The sequence below is a fragment of the Aptenodytes patagonicus genome, chromosome 2 (assembly GCF_965638725.1).
Source record: "Aptenodytes patagonicus chromosome 2, bAptPat1.pri.cur, whole genome shotgun sequence".
In the NCBI taxonomy this organism is placed as follows: Eukaryota; Metazoa; Chordata; class Aves; order Sphenisciformes; family Spheniscidae; genus Aptenodytes; species Aptenodytes patagonicus.
In genome coordinates, this window is record NC_134950.1 from 152,984,364 (window position 1) to 153,006,540 (window position 22,177).

A 22,177-nucleotide genomic window follows, 5' to 3' on the forward strand; every position below is an offset into this window, starting at 1 on the left:
AGTTGTGCAAGTTTCAAGTTTCACTGGTCATTTTTCCTGTCACAGGACTTTGCAAATGAATGTTTGTTTACAGATGTGACCCCTAGGACCCGTATTATTTCTAGCTTCACCTGCCCGTTCCATCTCACCTCTTTTTTTCTTTTCAGATCAATACATTTGTGTTTTCTCTCTGTATATTTCTAACATGTTAGCTCCTTGCCTAGAAAAGCTATAGACATCAAACTCATAATGGAATCAGGATGATCTACACATTAAACACCTGCATGGTATTGAAGCATGCACCTCAGTCATGTTACTTTTGTTAGAGCACTGATGAGTGGTCACAGAGTTTTCTGTATTTGCGGTAGTATGTTAGGGTTTTTATCTCTTTTCCAGTAAAGGTATATAAAAAGATTCTAACATATTCCACTTGGGCACGCACTCTCTCTTTCATTGTTCCTTCTTCTGTTGAAGTCTTCAGTTTTCAAAGCAGGCGTTAGCCCCAGTACTGCTGGTTTGGATGAGTCCTGTGAGTAACTCTGTGTTAGAGGGGTGCTTCTGTCTCAGCTGGACTGCCATTCACAGAACAGCACAGACCTATGGTGAATGGCTTCCCTCCTGTAATAGTGTTTTTTGGTTTGTTTTTATTAATGAGAAAAGATATCTGAGAAAGTAAATAGCTGTATTTCTCTAATAAACAGTAAATGAGGCTTTCCATAAAGGAATTGCTCCGGAGAGACTACTATGTTTGCTTCACAGGAGAGCAGAAGTAATGAAACAGCCTCTACTTCCTTGTCCTCCTAATTCAGAATATTTGTACATGCTGAACTGAGATTTCAGTATTGAAAACACAGTTAAGAAAAATGCCTCTGACTGTCTATGTGTCTGGACCACACCAAGGTCTGGCAAGGTCTCCTTTCTCACAGGGCTGCCTCTGTTCCCGGCACCCTGATTTTGCTTTCCTTGCCCTTACCCCAAGGCTCTGTCTCCTCTCCATCAGCGCATCTTGCTTGACTGACCAAAAGAATCTGCCATGGGATTACCGTAAGCCACTATTATGTCTTGTCTTCCAAGGGGAAGCCTACAAAGGCAATTTCAGTGTAGCTGCTCCTCAACTTGTTTATGGACTGAACATGCCACATCATGTAGCGTGATGTCCTGTGCCATAACTCTGACCCTATGCCTGGATGCAGAGTTGCAGTCAAATCCTGAATCTCACACGGAGGTACTGTCTAACCTCTGAGCCAGTAATGACTGTGAGTATTTCTTGACTTCGTGAATAGTTTTAAGTTTACTAAGTTTACTTAAGTTTACTTTAGATCACCAACACTCATTTAACTTTGAGTAGTCACTGAAATGCAAAACGGTCAGAAGCATCTCACAACTGTTAGTAGCTACATCCCAGCTGAGAGGAGTTGCTGTGAATATTTCTAGTGTCTTCCTCCTTGAGTTGGAGTGCCAGCCCAGTCTGGCGTGGCTGAATAACATGTGCTCAGCTATGAGTCCTGTGTCGCTGCCTAAGTCACACTAGTTTACTTGAACTCACTTTTTCCGTAAACGCCTCTTGAAGTACATTACATACAGATGCAAGACATTTTACTGTTCTAGTATGCTGATTTTTCTGTCTAGGTGTAGCATTACATACCCAGTGATTCAGAAGTTACCAACCCCACCAAACAGGGGCCTTTATGTCCTGTGTCCTCACACTACTTCATTATTTGCATTTGCTACCATGTACCTAAACCTATCTTGCATTTTGCTAGCTGGCCCTTTTGATAGCTTCCTATGAAACACCTGATTGCAGTTCACTTGAATTGCTCTCATGGCTGACAACTTGCATCAGATTTGATGGAATTGTCTTAGTGGACTTTATTGTTCACTGCAGAACTGAAGGATGGTAGCTACTCTCTAAAAAACCTCTGGCTCAGGATGAAGAAGATGGTAGAGACCAGTACATACCTGGTCTTGACCTTTAGTGTAATACATGCCATACTATTTTAATTGCTTCCTTTTGGTTTGATTCCAGTATTTCTGGATGGAGGCTGGATTGACGCTACTGCGTAGTTCAATCATTATTTTTCCTCCTTTGACTTATCAATAATAATAATAATTTTAATATAATATTTATAATTAATAATAATTATTAATATTAATTATTATTTATAATAGTAATATTAATATTAATATTTAATATCAATATTTTATTATTATTATTATTATTTAACCAAGATCTCAGTTAATTAAAAAGCAGACAAACCTAGAGAATGTGGAAAATACATGGTAGAGGTAGCTAAGCTAAGTATGAAAGTTAGTATGAAGCTAGAAGTAAAAAATACATTGCAGTATCACTTAGGTGTCAGCAATGTGTAACCATTAAGTGAGACAGGGAAAACCAGAAAGGACAGTTTTACTGACACAAATAAGTAAACATAGAAATAAAACCCCAAAAGGGAAATGAGCACACAGACAAAGCGGCAATAAACAAACTGTACACAAGATGAACAGCCAGAGGAATAAATAAGCAAAAACAAAAATAAATGCCAACAAGCAAGGCAGATGCAAAAAAACCAAGCAGCTGTTAAGGAAGAGAAAAAGAAATTGAGCAAATGTTACATGCAAGTGGAAGAAAATCCCACTGCATGGAATTTCAGGGCTATATCCTAAAATGCCCTCATTTCTGTGAATTCTATTGGAGAATTTTAATTGTACAGGTAGTATAGGTGGACAACAGTTGGTGGAGGCTTTGAGTTATTTGTTTCCATTCTTTCATTTGTTTTCTTAAAAGAGCAAAGGCTTTTTTCCTGAAGTATGTGGGCATATTCACTGCTGTGCATGTTGCAGATTCCCATAAAGTCAAGCATTTGTGATGCTGCCCAGAGCCATGCCTTAGGGGCCTGTATTTGCAAAGTCTGTACAGTGAAGGATTCAATTTTTGGTGGAAAAACTGGTGCTCAGAGACTGGTGGAAATACCATCTATCAAATATAGAATATCTTTATCTAATAAATTAATTTAAAAACATCCTGCTTTAGTTTTGGTTTTCCCCTCTTCAACTATTCCCTCTTATTAAAGCTTCAGTGCTGGATGAATACTTTACCTTACCGCCTAGGCTATAATGGGGGTTATTGGAAGAAAAAAAGTCATATATTTTTAAATCAATGTATGTGTTTTTTCTAAACCAAAAACTTTCATGTTACTTTTTTGTTATTAAAATATCTCCTTTTCTTTGCAGTAGAGAAAGTTAACAGAGTTTCAGAAATGTAGTTCGGGAGAATTCTGATGCTCCCATTTCCATTGCATTTTTTTCTTGACGCTTACGCAAAAATAGTTCTTTGGTTGTACTATTTCTTACTTGAAGTTTTGTGCTTTTCTTCATCACTGTGGATGGCATTCATCTCTGCCAGAATGTCTACTCCATTTGCTGAAGAGTCCTGTTAAGAAGAGCTGTGCTATCTGCAAACTTTGGGTTAAAACCCCCATTCTCCAGGTATCAAAGACTGAGATAAAAGCACAGTCAAAACCTGGCTTCAAGCTCATTTTGAATTCTAGTGTTGCTCTGTAAGCCGTACTTCTTTTAGGGCAGGAAACAGAAGTGCGTAGACAGAATTCACAGAGAATGGTTCCTACCGGAACACAGGTGAGAAGAAAATCATGGGTTCATTCATTGTTTTGAAAGAAGAGCTGGAAGTGCTGAAGTTCTTTGCCCCTGCAGGTTATCTTATGATCATGCCACCCAGAAAAAAGCTTGATAAGAAAAGACTGATTAGAATGCAAAAGAGTTGTTTAGAAAAGGATGTTCACACAGAAGCTGTTTGAAGACAAGCTTTTTTAGATCGTTTCCATCTTCCCTATGATACCCATTTCAGCTGCTTTCTCAGCCATTCTGTTGTATCCAGATGCATTGTACAAAATAAAAAAAAAAAGCTTCTTCAGTGGTTTGAGTATTGATCGATAGCGGGAGACGTGAGTTCACTAACCTCTGCCAGTGTCTTGTGTGGTGTTGGGCAAGACCCCTCTGCATTAATTCCCGATGAGTAAAGTGCCGTTGTCTTACAAAGATGTTGTGAAGAAAAACTGTATCAAGATGTGTGGAGCTCCCAGCTACGGCAGAGTCGGGGCCATATAAGGAATCTTGTGGACATGGTCCTGTAGTGCTTTTTTTAAATTTATGCTATAGTGCTGGGAAATTTACATCACAAAGTGTGAAATCTGTATTATCGGAGGCAGATTTTAACCTTTTCTAAGCTTTCTAAGCTTTTCTTTTTCATCTGCTGCACACAAGATTTATGTCTCACCCAGGCTAAATTTATGTGTTCATTAGAAATGTGAACTAACTCATACTGCCATTTATAGTTTGTAAAAATATTTGCACTTTCTATTAAACATGTCAAAGCAGTGTGCATGAATCCATAGCTTCCAACATTTAAGCTATAAAATAATTGGGAGTCTAGTCACTTCTTAATTAAAATAACCTGAAAGTATTCCATTTAATGACTTCATAACTGGCATCTAAACATTTACTTCCAGCTTTTTGGTGTTATATTAGAGAAGAACAGAAGTGTCTGCAGAAAGCAGTCTTGAAAAGTTGTCTATATGTATTGATTTTTATAGTGCCATTTGAAAAAGTTGAATGCATCTGAATACAGAAATATGGGTACATAAAAAATTTTATTACAGCAGCCATAAAAGATACTATCATCCCTTTGGGTCTTTGTTTATTGTTTAGGGATGCTTATAACAAATGAGTGTCTTGCAAATACAGAATCAATGTGTTTTGGGCAATTTTTTTTTCTCTTGATATATATGCTTTGTGAGTGTCTCTCTGGAGCATCCTTCTAGATGAAGTGAGGCAGGGCTGTTGCATGGGGAAATGCAGTATGGGAGTGCTGGACCATCTTTACATTAGCAGACTAGTGGGTGAGGCTGCCCATCTATCCAAGTGACAGAAATAAATTATATAAAGTACTGACTCAATTGAATTTGATATGTCATTGAACAATGGGATCACTTGAGCCTAAAAAACCTGGCACTGGCATTTCAGTTACCAGTTTCCCAGCTTTTTGCATTTGGGATTGTGTTTATGCTTTACCCAACATCATAATAGAGGAAAAAAACCCAAACCAAAACACTTTAATTTGGGTTCTTGAAACAAATGCCTTGTGTTGCGGGAACCCAGTGTAAATATAAGCTGCACTTGTGGGTCAATATTCAAGTTTCAGCAATTGCTAAGACAGGCATTGCATTCTATTCAGAAAGATAGTTACAGTATTTTAGCTAGCTGTTGGTGTTTTGTTTTGCTTTGCTTTTTAAGAAACATTTCATGGAAGCATATCAGTCCCATGAAAATTTTGCTAGAAATACATATGTCTCAGTTTCAGGGTGCGGTTTTAGAGACAGGTAGCAGAACAGTTTTGCAATCCTTAATATGAAACTTTTAATATGAAAGTCTAAGGTTAAGATCCACAAGAAAAAGTGAAAGAATTGCAGAAGTCTGGAAAAGAGAAGCCGTAATAATGATTCTTGAATACATGAAAAATTCTGGCCAAAAAATAAGGAAATAAGGTGTGCTCCCAAGATTTTCCTGGTAAAATCTTGCAGTGGTTGAACCAAATAGCCACCATCATCATCTTAAGACCAGTGGAAAACCATTCATAATTCTCACTTCAGGCTTTAACTGTGACTAAAATAGCATCAGTAGCACAAAGATGCCCCTGGAGCTGTTATATTAGTGTTTTTCTTAAAATGGAAGCTTTGATGTGAATACCCATTGGAAGTAACTTCTCGTGATAATTTTTGAGGTGGAGACTTGTGGAGGATTTTGATGATGTCTCCACTGATACACATGCTTTAGACAACCTTTGCTGCAAAATTTCACCATTGCTAGAAATTAGGTAGCTCCATAATTGTCTCATACTAAAAAGGCTTCCTGAGAATTTAGGTCTTTCAACCTATGCTCAGTACATTAGATGTTGTAAAAGTGACGACTTGAAAAAATGAATGATGAAATAGGAAATCTGAGTAAGATTATAGATTTGCTGAAAAGCTGAATTTTTATTTAGAAAATTCCACCAGTCTTTTGCAAGCAGAAACTGGACCCCAGGGCATCAAAAATTTGTCTGTAAATCCATTCAGATAGATTTTTTTTTTTGAAAAAAATCTTTTTACTTCTGAAAGATAAACTTCTCCCATCTAAAGCCATTAGAGAGAATGCCACGAACCATTGATTCCAGCCCACAAGAGAATTTTATGATGCGAAAGAAGGGGATTTTTCAAAAGATTTTTGGCAAAGCCTCCTCTCTGTCCTATCTGACTGCACTACTTGCAGTCAGGAAAGCACTGCCTTCTTCCAGAACAGCGTATGAAACAATATCTCAAGGGAAGGAGATGGTTAAAGAAAAGGGAAACAGTGTTGATGTTTTGTCTTTAAGAGAAGGTGCAGATGCACTATACATAAATCATCAAACTTGCTGGAATACGCTTTGTATTAGGAAAAAGGATTTTTTTTATTTTAAAATGTAACAAAACTATGATGGAGAGACTGCATTAGAATCAGTGAGGAAATGTCATGTTATTTTACAATCCTGACAAGTTAACATCTGAATCAACAACTTTGCACAAAATTTCAGGAAAAATAAAGGCGCTTTCAATCTAAGAGCACACTCTGTATTCAGTAAAATTGTAGATTATTCATACGTATTATAGAAGCCAAGTCATTAATATTAAATAAGTAAAAATGTTCGAAGGACTTCTTGAAATTTAAATAGTACAGAACAAATTCTACAGTTAAATTCATATCTGAAATTCCCATGATCCATAATTCTTCACACTTGAGAGCAACTTTAGCAGTTTCAAAACATATGCAGGTAATGTGTGTTGAATAGTATTTAGCATAGGAAAGAGTGATTTTTTAAATTGGGTTTTGTAAAACACAACCATTGTAATGGGCCTGTGAATTAAAGAATGTGGAGCATGCCAATATGACAGACAGCTTAATACTGTGCTTTAATAAGCATTACTGTGGAAGCATTATACTGACAAAAGTGAAGGTACGTTCTGCAAAGAACCCAGCATCTAAATGGCACACAGAGAGAATTTCCTAATATTTTGTGTTGGTTTTTGTCTTCTAGAGTATCAGGGCTTCAGGGCTGGTGCTGTTGGAAACCATTCTTTTTGGATCACTTCTTCTGTACTTCCCAGTAAGTCAAACTATAACTTTTTTGAAAAATTATATCCGTGCCGACATTTTAAAACATTGTATGAATCACCTTGGTGAAAATATAAATGTCAAAACTATTTATCTAATGATTAGTTTAATCTGACTATAAAATGTGCTGTGTTCTGTAAATATTCTTAAGAACACTTGAATGTTTTACTATATTTGTAATAATTCTCCATTTTCAGTTTAGGGAACTTTCCAGTGTTTTTTACTTGAAAGTTTTTAGGTCTTCTGGGTTAAGCTGAGTTTTTGCTTTGAAAGACGATACCTCTCTAAACTATGCTATGGGAAAAATACGCAAGGTGTGTAAAAGGAAGACACTGATTATACCAAGTATTACTCTGGAACGTAGTACAAATGAGAGTAATTATTTCAGTGTATTACTGGCATATATTTTGACGTTTCTGAAGCTACGTGACATCTGCAATACCATGTATTTGGGAAAATGAGATGGTATTAACCCTATGCTGTAAGTGGGGAAAAAAAAAGTAATTTCACAGTCACATGAGGAATATATCACAAAACTCATAGAAATCTAGATCCTTTCTCTTTTCAAAAATCCCAGAAAACCTGAGTTTGTTAATTGCCACATAAACCCAATATAATGGCTAGATAAAGCAAGGCGTCAAAGTGTAAATTGAATGAAGTTGATAGAAAGTGTGCAGATCAGGAGACAGAAACAAAGATGAAGTTGTGGATTATTTTAAAATATGTTTACGTTCTCTTTTCCTCAATAGTCAGAATCTTCTGTGCTTTTACAGACCATCATGTAGTTATTGAGCAACTAGCTGGAAAACAAAACTCCTTAGCAGTTGCAGAACAAGTAGCAAATAAACTGTAGTAGAATGAGGTGTGAAGAATACTATAATAAACATAAATCCCAATGGAGTTTTTATACAATATTTTTTGAATCATGTGGGCCTTTCAAGTTCTAAAGAAAAAGTGTGCATTTTTAGGATAGTTTTATGTGTTTTTTCATCTTTCACTTCGCAGGTGTCAGGAAGAAAGAAGTTTTGTTTTTTTCCATATTGTACAAATGCTTTTTACAACTTGCAATACCTCTCCCTGGGGTTTTCAGAGCTTCTTTCATATTCTTTTCCAGTGAGCAGAACAGAAAGCCCATGCACTGCTTCCTCAGCTGATGTAGAAAAGCTGTGAAGCATTTACAGAAATTCATAGCATAACATGAGGGGTTTCCTTTCCATGGCTGTCTCCTCTTTGCTTTCCCAGAGAACCCTGGAGCCATATAGTGGCTTCCCCAGGTAGAGGGTCCATAAGAACCAGTCAGTGTTTGTACAACCTCAGCTCTAAAGTATGCCAGAAGCCTCATCATAGCTCTTGCTGTGTCTGCAGTCTTCCCATCTGTCACTAATTCTTCAGTTTCTTTCCCAGTTCTTGTCTTGATGCTCTAATTGTTGTATTTCACAAAGGACAAATGTCCTTTGGTGGCTGTCTAGCTTCAGGTGCTCAGCATCAGGGATACTGAGATACTGTTGGTGGAAGAAGACTTCTCTCTCAGCAGTTGACTTGAAGAAGAACCATCCTGTTAGATGCAAGAGATGGCCATCCACAACCTTTAAATGCAGAGGGAGGGGTTCGATAACCAAAGCAACCCCTCAGCTTTTTGCTGATGTTTAAACATTTCCCCCTTTTTTTTCAGACATTAACGATGTTAAATGTATAGCAGGTACAAAATGACAATTTGGTGTACTCTGAGGAAAAATCTTTTGCTGAAAATTCCTGATTATCCTGTGTCCCAGTTGGGATGTAGATACTTGACTAGAGCTTGTCCTCTCTGCACATCTCATTCTCATACTATCTAAAACTGTCCACCGAGAACACGTTCTGTTAGAAACTAATATGCAAAGTGTATGACCTGACTTCTCTCTTATAGCAGTTTTATGCTCCTACACTCTTTGCTGGGGCTCTCTTTCTTTCTTACACAGGTAATTACTAATCAGGCTGTTACTCCTACAGGCCGAAACAAAAAAGAGAGAAATTGTATCGTTTCTATTTTCAAGGTCTTAGGGGAGGTATGTAGAGAGTGTGGTAGTGGGAGGTCATGTTAATGTTCAGACAGAGAAATTAATCCTGATTTCACCAACCGCAAGAATATGGTTTTGTAAAAATCAAAGACGATTGGGACTGATACAGAAATATCAGGATTTCAATACCCCTGTCCCTCAATTCACTGCAAGGAAGATCTCATTAATTTCTGATCCAGGACAAGACAGTGGAACAATAAATGTGTGAAGGCTATAAAGCATAGCCCGAGAGGTCTATTATATAATCTTTAAGAAAGAAAAGCCTGTGTTTCTGCAAGATGTGAATTATGGGGTGTGAGTCCTTGGAATGTGAACTCTTGACATTTTGCTGTACATGGACAGTATCTAAATGTTCACCTGCTTCTTTTCTGGAAAAGGAGCACAAAGCAGAGCAGGATGGCGTGAGAAAGAAAGAAAACCCGAGCTCTAAACGGAGAGTCTTGTTTGCACCAGCTGACATTCACACACATGTTCATTCATAGCAAGGTGTAGACCATAGATTATCAATTATCATATTGGTTATAAGTCACACACATGCAAAGCAGATTTTCTTTTTCCTGGGTCACATCCATTGTTTATTTACTTCTTCCTGTTATTTGGTGTTTTTATTTGTTTCTGAGAAGAACTGGGAATATTCTGTAACTCAGTGATGTGGTTAAAGACATAGTAATGTGCGTACAGAGGTAGAGTTGTTTCAACTATTTGATTTGGTCCTCAGTTTATGGTAGAGAAGTACATTAGAGCTTTAAGACTAATTAATACAGATCTCACCTCTTATACACCCAAATTAGGCTATGTTTTCCACAGGTAGCATGAAGTGCAAGTTAAAATATGGAATGGAGTTCACCAGTTTGGTGTGAAGCATCCAGTAAGGTGTTCTCCTTTAACATAAGGCTGTTTTCCTTTTTGTTTCATCTCTTCTTCTCTTGTGATTTGGAAGGTAAAACCAAAAAGCTTTACTTTCACGCTCAACTAAGTGCAGAATTACACAGCTTGCCTTAGTGCATATACAATGTAAAGAGATAAAATGACAGCATTTCAGTTCTAAATAACTCAAATCTCTGTTCATTTAAGCATTCAGTGCAAAATTACATTCTTATTTAAAAATCAAAATCCCCTTAGATTTTCTCAACACTGCTTTAAGTCTTTTGCATCTTTACTCTCTGCTCCTCTACACTTCCCTAATTCTCGTTTTTTCTAGATCCATTCACCCAGTCTGTCTTGGATTGTTTTGAGAGTCTTCAGCATACAAATTTCACTGTGTCCAGAAGGGCTTTATTGCATCTCTGACTTTCCTTACCCTCCAATTAAATGGAAACCAAAACCTGCTTTGTTACATCGATTAATTTCTTTCACTAATTGTCATTGTTTTCATGTCTACATGCAGTAATCTATTCGTAGTGTAGCATCATTAATTGAAAAATAATATCACCAGCCAGCTGCCTTTGGTGAGAAAAACAGCTGTTACAATGCCCGTCTAACCAAATGGGAAGTACAAATGATGGTCTCCACCAAAATTTATTATTCAAATTCTGCTATATTGATAACAACACACTGATCTTTCCTGAATTATAAGCAGGCAGATGAGCTTTGTCTATTACAAATGCATAGATTTTACCCAGCAGTTGCTGGGCAGCTCTCATTTCTGAGGCTCTCATTTCTTACATTATCTCTAGTTCTCACAGTAACATCTCTGATTTCCCTTTACTTAGTCTTTCCAGTTATTAATGGACGTCCTCCAAATGAATGCTGGGCTTTCTAATTGATTTCGCTTATATTTCTTTGTTCTTAGATTTTGAAGAGAGGGCCAAAACCTGACTGTTTTATGGAGGAGTCTCTTAACTTCTTGGCATCTGAGGGGAGGATTCTCATTACTTTCCTTTTGCAGAAATACTGACTGTGGTGGAGCTTTTAGACCTTTCCTAACTCCCTATCTTGCTAACACTTGGAACACATCTTGCATTAACACGCATTAATCTTTGTGTGTTGCAAAGACCTTCAAATAAAATGAGCACAAACACAATATTCTAATAGAGTAGCCTGTTAATTGCATTAGGGGTCAGATCTCAGCTGATTTTAGACATCTGTAATGGACACAAGCTGGAAAATAGGAAATTCTGGTTAGAGACCAGGAAACATTTTTTTACCATGAGGGTGATCAAATAGCGGAACATACTGCCCAGAGAGGTTGTGGAATCTCCATCCTTGGAGGTATCAGGACTGGACACAGCCCCGAATGAGCTGACCTGATTAGACCTGCTTTGAGCAGCGGGCTGGACTAGATGACCTCTGGAGCTCCCTTGCAAGTGAAACTACTCTGTAAGTCTGTGTTTCTAGTATAGGTATCCATAGCTGAAACAGTCATCCTACACTCAGCAAATAGTGAAGAGAAACAGGGCCTTTTATGACTCATTTTAGACTTCAACTTAAGGATGAGATGGATCATGGCCTAGGCTCCACTGACTGTAAAAGAAGCCTGGGGTACTTGCCTCAAATGGTGATGAATTCCACCCTAGGCAACTGCGGGTTATCTGATATATTAAACATTTTCCTAGTCTACTTTAACTGAAAGTCCAAAAGGCACTCCAAAATCCGTGTAATATTATGATATCATTTCTAGAGCCAGTGATAAAAGTTACTGGGTACCACGATGCAAAGAGGAAGGGAATAATTTCTTCTCCATGTTCTTGATTTGGCAGATAAGAAGTACTGGGTTTAAATTTCAGCAAGTGAAAGTTATATTAGACAGTGGGGGGGGAACCTTTATAACAGTGAGGTCAGATAAACCATAACGTGAACTAGCTTAGGAGGCTGTGGAGTATCTTTTTAAAGACTGTTAGGATTTTTCCCTTCAGTCTTCTCTTCTTTTGGCTGAAGAATCCAAATTCTTTGTCTTTACTGCTATCTCTTGTTTTTCTAAACCTCTAATTATAGTGAGGCAATATTGCTATCAGTTCAGAGAAATGGAGATGCTGGGCGGCAGTGCATTGACTTACTAATGCTCGTGAAGCAGTTCAGTAGGGAAGCCTGGAATAAACTTTGTGCTCAGACATCTTGTTGCATGTAGTAGGTGCTAGGATCTGTTTCTGAGACTGTGTTACTCCCTCTTTACACTCAAGCTAGAATGAGCTACCCTTTCATGTTATGAGAAGGAATGGAAAGATGGGAATAGTGGAGCTTAGATGTGGATGTGGGCTTTTTTCCCTTGAATGATCTGTACCTACATTAGCATGGTAGAAGTGAGCCATGAATGTTGGGAGGATTAGGCTGCAGTAGCTCCATTAGTTACAGCCCTGAGAGTAGCAACAAGGTCGCTGGAAAGGTCTGGTTTTGGCATTAATGAATGTGAAAAAATAATACTTTTTATGCCTGTGTCCCTCAAGTAGGCCTATAACGGATGCATTACAAGAGCTTAGTCACTGTTTATTCCTTATGTGTTGATGTTCACTGAGGCCAACTGAAAGATTTTGCTTTTTCCAGCACATCTGGTGCTGCACATACTGATACATTGTGGGGTGAATCGCAAGCTTTAAGCCCGCTCTGATACCCCAGATGTTTTAGCCTGATTGTTTTTCAGCATATAGCTACATCCTTTTTACTCATAAAATAGTTTTTAAAGCTCTTACAATGAACACCCATCATTTTCTTGTTCTTGTTTCACGGTAGCTAAAGAACATGCCTGTCTTCAGTATAGTATTCATGTCACTGAATTCCAAGGACACTGTAACTATCTGCTCTGAGATAATCACTACAGATTTCCCTAGTAATCCAGAAAAGGGTCTTTCAGTTTTATTTGGATCATAGTGGATTAGATGTCCAGCCAATGGAAAAGGCAGATTTTAAAGGCCATGTTGCCAGGATATTATATGCACATTGTCTTGCTTGGGCAGAGAAGTGAGGGAACCAGGCAGAAGATTATGCAATAGTTTGTCTCTCTCAGTGCCCTTGTCAGACAAACATACTTTTTGAAGTTAACATGCAATAGCTTTTTTTTGAGAGCCAGCTTGCTTTGAATGCAAAAGCCAAAACTAAGCTGGTGCAGCCTCTGTATTACAAGCTTGTGCTTCAAAGTACAGAAGCCTCATAGGCACTGGCAACACTTGTGTCCTTGCCCTGAACCTCATGAAGAAAAATGTTTATGGCTGTTTTTATTAACAGGAAGCAGGTACTGAAGAATTTCTGCTTTTTTAATTAAGTGTATTTGAAATAGCAGAAAAACAAGATACACAGTGTAATAGGTCTTCATGGTTCTGTTGTCACTAATCTACGTAGCTGTCCTAAAAAATCTAGTAGCCACTATCAAGGAGACAACTGGAGTCTGTTGTATATATGATTATCCACATCTAGAACTGTGATTAGCCACAGCTATATGTCTCATGACCTTGATTTGATACTGGTATCTCTGTGTAGATGACAAATGTTTGGGATATTGGAAACTCAGTAGAGCTATGACATCAAAAATTCTAAGAAATTATAAAAGTGGAATTTGGTGAAGAGATTTTCTGTGTGTTTGTGTATGTCTGTATGCTGTGTTCACAGGGCAGTAGGGGTATGTTCATATTTTTCCACCAGATGTCTCTTCTCATTGTTTATTCATGCTTTCATACCTGAGAGCCAAGGAGCAACAACTGTAGTCAAGTGAAAGGCCTGTAGCTTGTTGTTAAATCTTGCTGAACTTGCTAGACTCAGCTGCTGCCTGCTTCCTTAGTTCAGGGTTGTTGTGATCTGCATCAACAAGAATGTGAAGCAGAATGAAAGCAGAAGCAGTTCATGCCTAAGGAAGACTTCACTTACATAATCTGATACTACCAAGGTGTTTCCGATGTGAAATTGAGTGCAATTGTAAACCTGTGCTGCCAGAGTGAAATGGGCGGTATGATAACTCACCATGCCGTGGAATACGAGGTTGAGATATTAAAGGTAAGACATAGACTGGTATAATATGTACAACTGAGTGATAAAACATGATATATTACCTGTCAACTTCCATGTCACTTGGCAGAGTACTCTGCATCAACACAGAGGAAAAGGGAAAGACACAATCTCCATCTCAAAGCCTGTTCACTGTGAATAATACAGGAGCTGAAATACGCCTTTTTTCCTCACTCTGTTTTTCTTCTCAGTCTCTCTTCTTTTATGTATGAATGCATTAGGTATTTCCTAACCATCTGCTTAGAGTTTAAGTGTCACACCATGGAGGATGATTAATGGTTAATGATTAGGAGTGATGAGAAATTCAATGCATTACAATGGAGAAAGAGAAAAATTGATGTTTTTGGAAGAGATCATTAAGAAAGGAGATTTCATCCATCAGAGATGAGACTGCCCTTATTCAGTTATTCTGCATGCTGAGAACCGAGAATATGCAGGCGATGATATCTTTATGGTTTTTAATACCAACTGCTAGACGTTGTTAAGCAGTTTTCAGTTTACAGGCAAAATGATAACTAGTGAAATCTTTGCACTGGAAAAATCTTACAGAATTATAATAGTGATAGTGAAAAGTTTTCATTACTGCGTAGCACTTTTAAACTTCTCATTTCTAAACTCTGGGATAAGAGATTAGTGGGATTTAAATCAGTGCTTTTACCTCAAAACCACTTATCGCCTGATGTAAATAAGAAATTAGGTTTTTACTTGTAGAGAGGAACTGGAAAAAGTAATAGAAATACTTATGAAAGCAGAGACAAGTTTACAACATAAAATATAAGTTGCAATATAAAATTATCCAAACACATCAACAAGTACTAGTGTATAAGATACGCTGTATTTTCTCTATTATTGATAATAATAGAGTCATCTGGAAGAAATATTCAAAATTTTAGTTTGCCAGGGTTAAAAAAATGAAGAGTTAGGGGCCAGCAGGTAAAAAGTTTGCCATGAAACTAGCCAGATTGATTTCTGAAAATGAGACATTCAAAAGAGTAGCGCCTGGGTCTAAATCTACACGACATCAAGTAGGGAGAGATGAGATTTCTGTTCTTAGAAGTAACAGTAGTACTGGGGATGGAATAGAAGATGTTCACTGGAACATGCAATTAGTCTTTATAAAAAACAGCCTTTTCTTATGTGATATAAACCTTCTGATTTATTGCATACAACCCCGTATATTAGGACCACATAGGAAAAGCAATAGTATTTTCAGCAAACAGTGTTTTATACAAACTATTTGATTTCTAGATCCTCTGCCTTTGTGGGACTAAGCACGGATCTGCAAATATATGCAAGTTTTGAGGAAGCTCTTAAGGAATATTGTGACCTTCATAGCCAATATACAGCATCCATGTGCTGATCTCTCTTTGAAACCTGAATCCAAAATAGATTTCTTGTAGTGGCATGATACAGTTCAGCAAGTTCTGCACATTCTTGGGAAAAAAAAAAAAAGGAGCAAAGAGAGAAATATGTCAATTCAATCAAAACTCTTACTGGAAATGGATGGGAGGATTTCAAAGCTAAAAAAAAATTTAAGCAATTCCAAGGTAATACATATGGACAAAACCCATAGAAAATAAGAGGATGAAATGAGGCTTTCTTTCATCACACAAGAAGTTGCAAGTGGAAGATAATAACATTTTTATACAATTCTCTTACAGTGTATCATTTCTCAAACTTATATTAAATTATTTAGATCATCCACAATTTTCATTATTCTTTGATGTTAATCTTTTAAATAAGCCAGGGTGCTAAAGCCTTATTGCATATTGTGTAGTTAGTAAAAGCAATGTAAAGAGAAAAAGGAAAGGATGAGAGTGAGAAAAAAGAATAGAGAACTTTGCCCCTGAGTATTAAAGCACAGCAAAAAGTCTAATATAGCAACAGGAAAATTAATCCAAAATTGAGCAACCAAACCATATAGAAATGAAAACAAGACAGAAGTGACATCTTGTACCTTGATATAGTGATGACTTTTCTCTCATTGTCATGATTACATGTTATAGAAGATATCTGTAAAACCACAGATTGTACATTCAGTGCTTGTTCTTTTTGCTTGCATACAGTTATTTCTCACTACTCCTTGCAAGCTCTCTTCTCCTTTCCTAAAGCACCACTTACATAATTGTAGAAGATAAATCTTTTATTCTTTCCTCGTGCTTCCTCTGTATTGACATGTGGTTTCTCATCTCATATTTAAATTATGAACTCTTTGGTACAGGGATGTTTGGCATAGCTGTGCCGTGCACAGCAGGGTCCTGATCAATGAGTAAGAATCACATTGCAAATGGCTGTTACTAATAATAACAATGAAAGTGTTTAAAAATATTTTATTAAAGGTGTGAGCAAGGACACATTTGATGGTGAATTTTTCATCTTCTCAAAGGTCTGGTAGCATGCAACTGTTTTTATACTGCTAGAGATGATAGGTACTCTATGAGAATAATCTGAGAATACTTGATTTAGGCTTGAAAAGATTAAGCCATAAAAATGCTAACAGAAAAAAGCCTGATTCCAGTCCCACAGGGACTGTATTTCAGAGTTACTCTACTAATTTCTATGGAGCTGCACCCAACTTGCATGACAAGACATTAAATGATAAACAAAGCAGTGGGGAATAGTAAGAAGAAAATCCATCACTCCCACTAGAAAGCCTCAATCTGCAGGATTTAAGATAATGAGGAACAGTGGGAATGCTTGCAATGTCAAGGGGCAAGAGCAAGAAGAAGTCCCAATTTCACTCAAATGAATATTTCAGTCTTCTACTGAATAGTCATGGAACCATGGATTTGTAACTCAGATTTGTCCGTTTTTAGGGGACTGACCTGAGCTCATAAGGTACAGACTGCCCTGGTGAATGTGTTCAAGCATTCCATGTAAACTGGAGCAGCTCTGCTAGCATGGGTTGAGAACAGGCCAGCTTCAGATCACCGAGCTGCCTCACGGTTGGCATGCTATTACAGATAAGGGTCTTTGAACTCTATCAAACTAATCAGGGATTTAAAACTGCTTTTCCATGGCCTGAGTGAGATTACTCAGTCTCCTGGTCTGGCCTTGCCAGCAAGACTGGCTCCTACATGCTAACAGCTGAAGAGGGCTCAGAAGGGAGTTAGACATTGCATAGTTTGGCACTGGCATGAGTTAAGTGGGTTTGTTGGTGTGGAGTGGTAGTGCTGGAGGGGGTTCAGATGCATGCTAGATTAGGCAAAGTTTTTGTGACTAACAGCAATGCATAAGTCTTGAAGTTAATGTAATCCTTTAGATGCCTTAGTCCCCTTGGCAAGTAAGGACTACCAGTTACTTGTCTTGTCGTCTTCTCCTCTTATATATTGCAGACAATAGAAGGTCCTTGCTTTGTATATCCAGTGTGAGACTGACTCAAGGGTAGTGAGAAAGGCAGTAAGCCAAAAAGCAGGCAAAAGTAAGCCTAAGCAGTCATTTGGAATACCTGGAAACTTTATCAGTGTCAGGGTCACTGGTTTTAAAAGTAATCTGAAGGGCCAAATCCACTGGAAAATGCAAAACATAGTCACAGTGTACATACACATTAATTCTGACATACTCTGAATGTGTTGGACTGGTGCACATGGGCAGATCCGCCACAAAGGCAGAGTGTGTTCCTTGGGTGTGCTGAAATCTCAGTGCTTTGTGATGGAGTAAAGTTGTGTTATGAATTTCTCACAGGAAAGCGTGCCCTCTGCTGCCGCCGTGGCTGGAGTCCATTCAGGCAGCAGCACTTCATTGCTGCGGGCATTTGCTGCCTGAGAGCATATTACAAAGAGGTTGGTTCTACTTCGTGGTTTGTGTACAAAGTTTGGTGAAGAAACATTTTTGGATGGAAGGAAATCTTACTAGTTTTTTGTTTGACTTTTTTTCTATTAAATACATATTGATACTGCTTTTCCTGGATGATCAAAACTTCTTTGGTCATTTTCACTGAAAGAAATGTTTAATCCTGTTACGTGTATATCCAACAGGTATATTTTGTATAGCATATGCTGGTACTTATGCAGACTATACTGACATTCAGGAAGAAAAGTAAAGGAAGGTTTGTTGGCATAAGGAAGTTCTTTCCATTTTTCCTTCAAGTATTCTATCTTGTTCAGAGTTTTCTCTTCCTTTTAAATTTGGGAATTTTCTATAGGAAATAGTTAAAATAACCACTGTTTTTAAACCTTGGAGCTATGATTTAATCTTCAGATCTTTTCTTCCATGACAGTCCAAGTGTGCAAGTTGTCACATTAGTCAGAGTCCAAAATAATTTTATATATTCCAGTAGTATGTTGTTAAATCTACTAATCTTGCTTCATTTGTTAACTATCCTAATCCGCTCAAATATAGCATGTATTGGGGTACAGAGCAAGTGTTCTCAATGTTCAGCTCACTCTTTTAAACTCCTAATCCAAAATCACCAGCATGCTGAGCCACTGAAATGTTGTTTTGAAACTCAGGCCGAGCTTCCTGGCCCATGGAGTCAGCTCATCCTTTTTTCTGTCTTTATTGATGGCATTGCCTTGAAATCTGTAAAGAGCTAATCTGTAAAAGTCTCTGTGCTGGGTTATTTAGTCAGCTATTTAGATCCATATTTATTAAACTTGTATCTACTTTCCAAGTCTGAAGGCATATTTACATCTTTGAAATCATAATCCAAGTAAGTTACTGCCATAGTAGCAGGCACTCTATGTTCAAGTAATCACCAGTCGTTGCTACAAGAAGAGAAGGCAAAATGGTGTCATAACAAGTCTTTTAAAACCCTAAGGAACATCTGTATTAACCATTAATTCAACATAAGGCTCTGTTAGACAATCATATGCTCTAGGAATTTTGGAAGATAGCTGAATCAGAACATACCCTAAATACCTACAATGTAAGTCTTAAGCAAGATTAATAGATTTAGTAACATGAAGTCATTTGCCAATTATATTGGTAACAATAAGTTCTCTGCCAATTTCAGATGTCACCAAGGATATTGAAAAAAAATCTAAATTTAATTTTTAGCTGCTCTTTATGTAAGTTTTCTGGAACCAAAAGACATGCCACACTACTAGGTTTACAGGGAAAGAAACTTGATCTGTTTTGACCCTGAGCTGAGATGACTTTCTATGGGCTATAGTTACTGCTGTTGGTTGTGGGAGTAACAAATAATAAGGAGAACTTATTTTCTCAGGCAGGCTATCTTCTCTGTTTAGGGTAAGCGTCTTCAGTGCTTACTACGTTTGGAAAAGAAACCTCTAGTATATTAGGCTTTCCTCAAGTGGCTATAAACTGGGCTAACCTGGTAACATCAAAGCCTTTCATATCAAATGATGTAGTTGTGAAAGGCACTCATTTCTGTTTTGACTCTCCAGTGTGTATTGCAGTCATCAGAGGTGATCAAGAATTTGTAGACATGAAATTAATTTCATAATAGATAACTAATCATAGTTTTATACCATAATTAGCATGTGTTATTGTTTATATTAATGACAAGGCCCCCAGATATGGATCAGATGAAACAAACAAGCAAGTTGACAGAGAGTGAATTATTGAGAAGACACTAAAGTTCGGAAAAGTAATTCTCTGTTATTTTCAACAAATGGGAAAAAAAGTTTGGAACCTTGATCTAACTTCAAGTAATGTTTAGTCTTAACTGATTAAGAAATAGGTTAGAGAACAGGAAAAAAAGAAAGTTGAAACCACTCAGAATGAAAGAGAGAAAAAGAAATAGAGGACAGAGAAGTCCCTGTTGCTAAACACTATCTGAGTACTGTTGGTCTAGACAGCATGGCAGATATTCTTGAGATTTTGTAGTTACCTAAGCAAGTGCAAAGAAATGGGTTTTTTTCCATTCATGTGTGTCTTTCATAAAGTAGATGAAATTTTGTACCATGATACAGTGAATCTGCTAGGTTCATTTCCTTAGACCAACTAAAGTAATGCATTTTTCTCAGACATGTCACAAGCAATCCTGTCAAAATTTGCCTGAATGGGTTTGTTTTAAATCCTAAATAATTGTGATATATATAGTAAGTGTTCAAGAATCTTGAAGAAAAAGAAGGTCATGGCCTTCTGAGTACTGTCAGCTCCTCATCTAAGTGTGGGTCTTGAAGAGTTTGTTTTGGCCAGTCTCAGATATGGGGTCTCACCGCTTGGGTATTTTATCTCATCGCTATCTGTCTTTCTATCTATGTTACCAACCTGACTTCTCTTTTAAAAAAATGCTGTGTTTCTCCCTGTCCCCGTGGAGTTTGGTTATTTTGGTTTCTGTTTACCATCTCATTCATAGTTCTGGTGACAACAGTTCATTTTGCTCTTAAATATTTTGTCCTTCCGCTTTTATGTTGTTTTTATTGTACAGTTGTTTATCCAACACCCCAAGCAGTTTGGTAGGGAGGGTGGAGAAGGAAGTTCATATAAATAAATAATTGTTGTTAAATGCAGAGGACTGCCTAGCGACAAGATGCAGTAGAATATGTCCCTCCTGGTAGAGGGTGGGCCTTGTCTTTGATAAATCTGTAAAATGTTTGGAGGACTCCCCCTGTGCCCAGAAAGGAGTGGAACATTTGAAGAAAGCCTCCTTCTGCTGTTTTGTTGCTCTGTTAATGAACGCATTTTGTGGACCATGCAAGTGAGATGTGTCAGGACTGCAAATGAGAGATCTTGCCCTGGGAGACTGGTATTTCTAATGCTTTATTTTTACAGCTGCAGCAGCAGGAGGGAACCAGCAGGTACTGGTTATAGCCGTTTTGGTCAGTGCCTCTGAAAGGAGTTGTCCAAAGATGGTTGAATAGTTAGGCCATTAGCAGGGAACGTGTTTCCTAACATAGCTTCATTTTTTATCATGGCAAGTCTTTTAAGGACTCAACTTACCATAGGGTTAGGCATTGCAACTCCAGATTGCAGTGCCTAAATTTGGTGCCTTGAGGTCAAGTAAGGTAGTTTTTACATTAGAGGGCTGTGTTCTCACAGTCAGAAACACAGAAGCCAGCACTCCTGCTTTGGCTAGCTTAGAGAGTTGGAAGTGCTGACGGCAGAGAGATCTGTGGTTTATGATCTGCCTAGTTTTTGTGCATGGGAAAATGCCTTCCTTCACAAAGGGCTGCAGATCTGAACCCTGTCTTCAGGTGCACCATGCAAGCCTTACTTTCTTACCAAGCATAGGTGGTTAAAAAACCAACCTACAGATAGTTTTTTTGATTAAAAAAAATATATCCCATTTGTTAATGTTTTCATTCTGGATGTGACACTCAGGTTCAGTTCCTCTCTCTGGCTCAGAAGATACAAACTTGTACCACCTTGAAGAAAGTTCTAGCGCTTTGGCTCTAAGATGCTGTAGCATGAGAAGTCTTCAGCCTCTTGTGCTGCTATTGTTCCATTTCACATTGCTTCGTTAAGCAGTAGTAAATGGGTATAAGCACAAATATTAATCTAACTCTACAGTGTAGTAGGGAAGGTATTTTACCTATTGGTTAGGTTACCTATTGGTTAGAAGGGGGAGACCTGGCTCCTAATACCTGCTCCAATGAATGCTTAAGTTATTTTGAGCTATGAGCAGTGAGTAGCATATGGACCTCAACTGTTATCACTGGAAAAACATAGCTTGAAGTTGGTTGTTTTCCAGGTTAAAGCATTAACTGTCAAGAACTTTCCTCAGAAACCTGCTAATTGTTGCACTGAGGACAGGTGTGTTGTTTTGTCTAATCCCACTAAATTTTCAAAATAATAAAAAATTGACTCCTCTGAGTTTCTTTTTCTTATCTACAATTTATTTCTTTACAGTTATTTTACATGTTTGAAATAAAAGGCAGTTTTAATCACAAAAACCCAAACCCTAAGTTACAGAGAAAGCATAGTTCAGCAAAACAAACTGCAAGTCCTAATGCTGTTTTGGGTGCTTGAGTTCAAATCTTTAGGAACTGAAAAGACTTCATATCATGTGAGAGAGAGGATTGAAGTTTTTAATGACAACTGAAAAAGACATTAAAGATCAAAGATATGCCCATCAAATACCACCTTACATCTCAAAT

The 22,177-nt window shown here is 37.6% G+C and overlaps 1 protein-coding gene across 2 annotated transcripts in view; it reads left to right on the forward strand.

Annotated features, from left to right (window-relative positions):
• GPR158 (G protein-coupled receptor 158) overlaps nucleotides 1-22,177 on the forward strand; it is a 211,476-nt gene that overhangs the window by 112,795 nt on the left and 76,504 nt on the right. For both annotated transcript variants that reach the window (XM_076331723.1, XM_076331724.1), the window contains exon 5: nucleotides 7,106-7,174. In XM_076331723.1, the coding sequence (XP_076187838.1) occupies nucleotides 7,106-7,174 (69 nt within the window). The remainder of the gene's footprint in view (nucleotides 1-7,105; nucleotides 7,175-22,177) is intronic.